This window comes from Spinacia oleracea, chromosome 4 (genome assembly GCF_020520425.1).
Source record: "Spinacia oleracea cultivar Varoflay chromosome 4, BTI_SOV_V1, whole genome shotgun sequence".
Lineage (NCBI taxonomy): Eukaryota > Viridiplantae > Streptophyta > Magnoliopsida > Caryophyllales > Amaranthaceae > Spinacia > Spinacia oleracea.
The window spans coordinates 139,209,503-139,217,994 of record NC_079490.1 but is presented as its reverse complement, the minus strand read 5'-3'; the positions used below and the strand labels follow the sequence as shown (position 1 = coordinate 139,217,994).

The 8,492-nt window shown below is 35.7% G+C and overlaps 1 protein-coding gene across 2 annotated transcripts; it reads left to right on the top strand.

The window, feature by feature from the left end:
* The first annotated feature begins 2,625 nt into the window (after positions 1-2,625).
* Positions 2,626-5,911, top strand: LOC110776113 (organic cation/carnitine transporter 4). Of its 2 annotated transcripts, none has more exons than XM_056826442.1 (2): positions 2,626-3,084; positions 4,549-5,911. In XM_056826442.1, the coding sequence occupies exons 1-2, from the start codon at positions 2,679-2,681 to the stop codon at positions 5,742-5,744; spliced, it is 1,602 nt and encodes a 533-aa protein (XP_056682420.1). In that variant the 5' UTR covers positions 2,626-2,678; the 3' UTR covers positions 5,745-5,911. The 2 variants fall into 2 exon arrangements, with proteins under 2 accessions (XP_056682420.1, XP_021836364.2); XM_021980672.2 differs by having other exon boundaries at positions 2,627-3,084; positions 4,543-5,911.
* Positions 5,912-8,492: the final 2,581 nt, after the last annotated feature.

Genomic DNA, 8,492 nt, shown 5'->3' with positions numbered 1-8,492 from the left:
AGATTGAGAAAATAAATACAAGAGATATTAATTACTTTGAAAACTTGTAAAATGATATGATAGGTGACTTGAAGTTCATAATGATAGTAAGTGACCCGAAGTTCACCATAATGATAGTAGGTGACTTGAAGATCACCAAGAAGTTTACAAGTGTTTTGTAATTGATTTAAGTATCATAAATCTCTTGATTGGGGCAATCATACGTCAGCACGAAATGAGAAAATATGGAAAAAAATACAACTGCACAGTGTATCTACTCCCCATGATCAATGTTAATCTCCAGAAGAGAACGAAAGTATGAAACATTTATTAAAATACACGTTGAAAATTGTATTATTAGTTGGTTAAAGATTGTATGCCCCATAATATATTGAAAATATTTTCCCAACTTAGGGGGAGACGAGCTAGAATAAGTTGACAAAACTGAAAGATAATATATTGATCCCCATATGAGTAAGTGTAAATGCCAACTGTATGTCCTCTAAGTATGTTTGGACATAAATATCTATGACTTGATTATGTTAAATTGTTACATGTTTAGATGCATAAATGTGTATAATGGTCATAGTGCTCGATGTTACCATAATGATCTTGCCAATATTTATTTAAATCTCTGCACCTGAAGTGTAGATTATATATACAATTCCAACATAATGATGAATTATAGATTTATTTATATGAAGGGCAAGATAATGCAGTTGATGATATTATTGAAAAGAAAGAAAATAATATTATATAGTGTATGAAATACCCTTGAAGTGGTATAGATATCTGAACTACAATAGATGACCCATGAGAAAAGATGAATGGTACCTATTGAATAAGTATTCAGATATCATTAATGAATAGCATGCACAATATATGTTGAGGAATTTTGATGATACCGGTAGATGATGGAACCGAAATATAATGCATATGCGAGAAATAATGGATTAAATAGGGGATTGTAAATCTATGTCTATTTTGATGTAGACTTCATTATAATGATCAAATGAGCTCATGGACCTGAAGTCCAACAAGTTATGGATTTGAAATATCCACAATGTGTAGTGTTTTGCATCTGAGTCTTGCATTCATATACATGTGTAGTTAATAGGTAAATGCATCATTCATCATACATTTAATTTGTTTAATATTTTATCATGGTATGATTTAGAATTATCCAATTATAATTTCATATTACATGTTTCAAAACTATTATGATGTCGTATATGAATATGCATCCAAAGAATGGTAAGATGGATTTGCAACTTTATGGAAATTTATAAGAGGAAGAGAGAAACAGGCGGTTATTATCTTATTCCCATCAATATAATATGTACATATACATATATAGGATAAGGATGTTAGGGGTATAATGGGCATCCACAATACAATACATTTATAACACTAATATTATTTATTTATTTTTAATATTAGTTAGTTATATGTGATGACGTGGAAATCCTACGTGGATGCTCTAAATGCTCTCCATTAGATTGATTTTGGAGTGCACGTGGCAATATCTGGGAAGTGGGGGCAAAATTGACAGAGCACTATTGCTGCAATAGTAATTTAAACTTTGCATGTTTTAAAGTGTGAGGATTATTGATTTTGGATGCATTTTATTTTAGATTTATTTTTTAATTATTAGAGTGTTTGATTTTAGATGGAATTGTATATATATGTAATTAATTAATTAATTAAAATATCTACGTGGCACCTAATTAATTATCTACGTGGAAATAGATTATTTTTTATTATTAGAGTGTTTGATTTTCGATGGAGTTGTATATATTAGTAATTAATTAATTTAAATATCTACGTGACACCTAATTAATTATCTACGTGTCCCTTGATACTTTTAATTCAAAACGAAATTAGAAATCTTATTTTTCATTGGCCGAAACTATTAGTAATCCTAGGTGGCGCTCTAATATTTCAGCAAATATTCTACCATTGGCCGAACCCATTAGATTTTCTACGTGGCGCTCTAATATTGGATTAATGTTTGATTTTAAATTGAATTTTATTTATTTTATTTTAGATTATTGTTTGATTTTGGATGAATTTTATTTTAGATTTATTTTTTAATTATTAGAGTGTTTGATTTTAGATGGAGTTGTATATATTACTAATTAATTAATTAATTAAAATATTTATATATGTGGCACCTAATTAATTATCTACGTGGAAATTGATTATTTTTAATTATTAGAGTGTTTGATTTTCGATGGAGTTGTATATATGAATAATTAATTAATTAAAATATCTACGTGGCACCTAATTAATTATCTACGTGGCATTTGATTTTTTTAATTCAAAAAGAAATTAGAAATCTTATTTTTCATTGGCCGAAACCATTAGTAATCCTAGATGGCGCTCAGCAAATATGCTTCCTTTATATATATATATGTAATATTAGATTGGATTAGATTAGGCAGTCAAATTTGGATCAAAATCAAAATTGACGATTTCTGTACAAAATCAGCTTAATTATATTGATCTTCCCACGATTGTGTGGATACAGTTAACACACCCCGTTATCACGTGCATCCTTGAGAAATACAAGGACATTCATATTAAAATAATAAATAAAATTACATAGAAGTATTAGTTTTTTTTTTCATATAAATTCGGAAACGAAGTTCCAGAAATATAACGGCGTACTCAAAAAATATACTCTCATAAAAAAAACAATGCCCTCTCAAACCCCCCAAGACCTGAGGGACCTCCAACAGCCGTTAATTCACCATGCTAATGATAAATCAAACGGCTCAGAGAAGCTCACCATTGATGAGATGCTTCAAAAATATTGCGGCGAATTTGGTAGGTGGCAATTACGGCATTTTGTATTAACAAGTCTAGCATGGGCCTTAGAGGCATTCCATACTATGGTTATGATCTTTGCTGACCGCGAGCCTCGGTGGTGGTGCACTGGACCGGGTTGTCAAGCCCAGACTCAAGTATGTGGACTACCACCGGGCTCGTGGGATTGGGTTGACGGGTTCGGCAGCTCTACGGTTGCGGAGTGGGGGTTGGTTTGCGGTGACAAGTATAAGGTGGGATTGGTGCAGTCAATATTTTTCTTCGGCTGCATGATAGGTACGCCAAAAGATTCTCTCACATTTTCCGTTATTTATTCTCTGATTATGTTTGTTTTTATCCTTTTTTTTAATGAATAAAAATTGATAAATAAATAATTAATTAGATACTTGTGTTAGATCTAGCCGGTGGGAAATAATCTTGTTAATCATATCTTGGTTGAATTCGTTGTTGAAAATATACCAAGTATATTGTTAGTCGTTAACATGATATCAAGTATTTCATACCAAGTATCATTTTTAATTTTTTAGAGACGAAAATATTTTCATCTATGTTTATATAATTAGTTGTTGGTATTCCGTATATCTATGTTTTACTCCGTAGTTTATACATCGATCTGATATCGCTTTGCTTTTGAACGAGTAATCAAAACAAATTGCTACCAAATAGGCTTAGAATTTAGCTAGCATATTCCTTTGTACCAAAAGTATCGTTCCCGTTTTGTAAGATACAAGTTTTGGCAAATGGGCATTGCATTTTTGTTGTGCTTGATTTATTATAAGACAATTGTTACACAAAACCATGGGACCGATTTTTTTGAACAAATTACTCTGTTATGTGTTTTTTGTAACTTTTAATATGTTTTGATTAACTTTTATATTATATAAAAAATTGATAGATAGACATTTCAAATGATTAATTTTATACATTAGTAGTGATTTTTGAGAAATAATTTTTGTTAAAATGAAAAATTTTATCACTAACAAAATAGATAATTGTTAACATTTTGAGTTAACTTTTACTCCAGTATTCAATGTTTAGTGTACACCGCTTGTAAATAAGAAATTGTGTAAGGTGTGACCTATCGTACACATGCCTTTAATCCTAAATATGTTAACAATAATTGGGGGAAAATTTAGAGAGAAAGTAATCATATGGATTCCATTAAGTATTAAAAAAAAAAAAGGCAACATATTCTTGTAATCATATAAATTTCCTTATGGAAAACGTACATGTTTTTGTAAATCATATACATTACCTTAACAAATACTTTCCCTAGTGGAAAGTAAATCATATAATTAAACCCCTTAGGAGAAAGACTTATAAATGGTTGATATGATCGGGAAAGTAAACTTGAATGTCAAAGTAGTAGAAGATAAGAATAAAACAAATAGCCAATTTAATTTGTTTCTGGATCAGTTGAAGAAAGACAGACGTCGATGTACAAAGTACAATGGTTTGTTTCAGTGACGGGTGTAACAAAATTAAGAGATATGTAGTAGATATTGGTGACTACGTCTATTATAACACTGAGAATTGAGATATATCATATATGTGAACGAATTGAATCTGGGTACTATTGCTTTACTATAACTGGATAGAAATTTAAGTTGTACTTGGTACCAACGTGTGAGTCATGTACTGTATTAGGTGTAACTAAAATGTATAGGGTTTTATACTCGATCTGTATTGTACTGTTATGGTAATGCAACGATATGATGTAGTATTAATTTCCAGGAGCAGGAATATTTGGGCATCTATCAGATTCATCCCTAGGAAGGAAAGGATCATTAAGCATTATATGCTTATTGAATGGGATCCTGGGGTGCCTGACTGCGCTTTCCCCAAACTACGGCGTCTACACCATCCTTCGATTCTTAAGTGGGCTTGGCACTGGTGGGGTTGGTATGTGTGCCTTTGTTCTAGCCACTGAGCCAATTGGAGCAACCAAACGTGGGGTTGCTGGTATGTCAACCTTTTATTTCTTCTCAACAGGCATTGCTCTTTTATCTGGAATTGCATACACTTTCCCATCATGGAGATCCCTCTACGTAGCATCCTCAATACCTTCACTCCTCTTCATCACAATTGTCATTCCTTTTCTGTCGGAATCTCCTAGATGGTACCTTGTACGAGGTAAAACCAAGGAAGCCATGGAAGTCATGCGTCAAATGGCACTTACTAATGGAAGAACAATTCCACTAGGTGTGGAGCTTACACTCGATGATAATGCATATGCAAACAAGACCAATCACATTGAAACCCATAAAATAGATGACATATTACTCCAAGGAAAGGAGGCAATTGCAATAAATGGGTCTTTAATCGACGTCCTAAAGTCACCTGTCACAAGAGTACGCCTTTACTTAGCCTTTATGATCAACTTTTGTTGTGCGGTTGTATATTATGGACTTAGTCTAAATGTTGTCAATCTCGACACCAACCTGTACCTGAATGTACTCCTCAACGCGGTTGCTGAAATGCCTGCCTTCACATTAACTGCTATGATGTTGGATAAGTTCGGAAGGAAGCCATTGACGATTGGAACAATGTGGTTTAGTGGGGTGTTTTGCTTGTTAGGGATCATGATGAACAAGAGTTATGGAATGTTGAGGATGATATGTGGAATATTAGGGATATTTGCTATGGCAGGAACTTATAACCTGTTGTTCATTTATACAGTAGAGTTGTTCCCTACGGTGGTCAGGAATGCGGCCTTAGGATGTGTTACACAAGCGTCTCAAATGGGAGCTATATTAGCCCCGCTTGTGGTAGTCATGCCTACAACATTTCCTTTCATCGTCTTTTCGGTATGTGCTTTTGTTGGTGGTTTGCTTGGATTTTTGTTGCCTGAGACGTTGAATCAACCCTTGTATGATACCATGGCCGCTTTGGAGGAGGGTCAAGCCATTTCAACTCACATTTTCAATTCAAGTTAAATTAGCTCCTTTTTCTATCATTTTTATTTTCACCTCAATTAATTGCTTTTACAATTTTGCTGAATTTTCTACTCTGTAACATGTTTTCAGTCTCAAGTTTATCACTTTATCTACTAATTCCAATTCAACAATTCATGCAATTTCCCAATTTACAACTTAAATTAATACAAGGGTATATACTACGGAGTACGTAGTAATTAATTACCTACGTAGTATGATTCTATGATATACCAACTAGTTGATTTAATATTTCATACATCAAAAACTCTACAGACTACACCAGCATTTTTGCTGGAACTTCTTAACTTATCCAAAACTTTTGTACAACTCTTGTGTTTCTACACCCATAAGACATGCATACTTCACTAAATATCATATATGAACCTATTAGATTCTTCTTAAATATTACCATGCTCTAACACCTTTTGGGCACCCCTTTCACCACACAATTAATGGATGTAAATTTCAAAGACAATAATTTTTCCTATGTGCTCATTGTGAGTCAAGTCAAATATATTCCTACCAGTTCAATTATTTATCAATCACTTGGAATAATACTTTATGTTCCGAGTATGGAACTGGGGGAGCCCTGCCTGGTGACGTTGCCCTGTTAGACAGAACGAACGTAAGCTAATCTCGGGGGTTTAACCGAGGAAACCCCCTCGGATGCCTAAGTCAGCAAATGAGATAATGCTCTAGAGAGAGAAAGTAGAGAGGGTTAAGAATTGTACTTGTATATGAACGTGTCCGCAAATGAATGGGGACGACAGTATTTATAGGCGTACTATTCAGTATTTTGGCCTATTCAGATGTTGCCGCGTGTACGCTAGTGATGTACTTGTTGTTTGTCCTTTTGCTTAACTACGTATCTATGTTGTCGTCTAGCAGGTCGTTGCCCCGCAGACCTAAGGGTCTGCGCGGTTCTTGAGGACTTGTGGTACTTTCAATAGGTACTTCCTGCGGTTGCTTTGCTTGATCGGTCTTATCAGATGTCCGATGGTCTGCTGTGACATGGATGATCTGCTAGGTTACTTCTACTCCGTACAACTAGTCCCCAAGAGTAGGGCTGACTGCTTGGAGTTAGGCCTGCTCTTTATGTGTTTTTGGTTGCGTCCTGTACAACTAGTCCCCAAGAGTAGGGTTGACTGCTTGGAGTTAGGCCTGCTTTTTATGGCCATAACCTGTGCGATTGGCTGTATGTATCTTTGCCCCCCCCTTTTTTTTTTGGTTTTTTTTGGTTTTTTTATTTTTTTTATTTTTTTATTATTATTATTATTATTATTTTTTAAACCGTCGTGGTTTTACTGTAGTGAGCGTTTGAAAGGAAAATAAACCGTCACGGTTTATTGTGCCCCACGTGTCCTTCATCCAGGTAAGTGATTCGAAGGGTCTTCCAATCTTGGCCGTTTATTTCTTTCTTTAAATATGGGCTTCAGTCATTTTCTTTTTCTCTCTCCTTTTTCTTACCTTCTTCATCTTCTTACTCTCTTCTAACTTCACTTCGCTTCGAACTCAATTTCACCATTTCCAGAGTGTTCTAACTCCAAGTTCCTTGCTTTCTTGTGTTTTTGTGTTATTCCGGTGATTGCGCGTCCATTTGTGGTGGTGCTTTCTCTTGGGATTATCGAGGTTTTCTGGGTTCGAACTTTTGCTCAAGGGTTTTAGTCCGCCATTGTCGAATTTTTGACTCCTTCTTCTCTCTTCCAGGTATTCCTTTTGCCTTCATTATGTCTTTTTTCTTTTGTTTTGCATGTCCATTTGAGTGTTTTGGTCTTTTTCATGGTTTTTTGTGGTATGTGTGTTTTTGGGTGTTTTTGTGGTTTTGAGTTCGTCATTCCTTAACTTCTGAAGCTTTCCTCTTCTTCCCTTTTCTCCTGCATTTTTTATGTCGTTTTGTGTTCTTCTTCCTGTCGTTTTGTATTTTGTGGTACTTGTCTACTTTTTTGTTTTGACTTTCCTCCTTCTTCCCTTTGTTTATTCTTCTTCTTTTCTTTTTCTTTCTTTCAGTCAACATGTCTGATACCTCTGATAGTGCCAACCCTAGTAGCCCTGGGTATATGAGTGATTCCTCCGAGCCATACTCTCCTTCTTCCCCTTCCTCTGTTTCTTTATCCTCTGAAGAAGAGGCTAGGACAATAGCAGAGAATAGGACTAAGTCTATGCATGATGTCATTTCTCGTTCTGAGCCTGCGGTGATATCTATCTCCAGTGGTTCTTCCTCTGGGGGTGGGTCCCCCGATGCTGGCAGGGCTACGCCTGTTGTGTCAGGGCCTACTCCTGCCTGTCGTCAGCTTCTTAGAGAACTGCGCCATGAGCATTTGGCCAGGGCGGTTCGACTGAACCCTCCCCCTAACGCCCCTGTGGGATTAGATATCCAACCTTTGTCCGAAGTAGCCTGGTTGGACAGTTTTGATCAACTAGACGAGCCTTTCACTGGGGGTATTGATGGGTCATTGCATGTTTACCGCAGACGTTCTTCAATGGCAAGTGGCCCTAGCAGTGGTTCTGGCGATGCAGAGCATCATCTTGAGAATCCCATTCTCGAGGAGGTGGGGCTTCTCCGACCGTTTCCGTTGTATGTCGAGGAAGATCTGCCCGTTGGCTCGACTGAAAATTATTTAAGTCCTGAAGTTTCATATGGTCCCTTAAATGCTGCGCCGGATGCGGACTGGCTCAAAGCAGCTCGTCAACATGATTATCCTGGTGTTGGAAGGGAGCTTTATGCTTTTCCCGCTGGATATGAGCTGG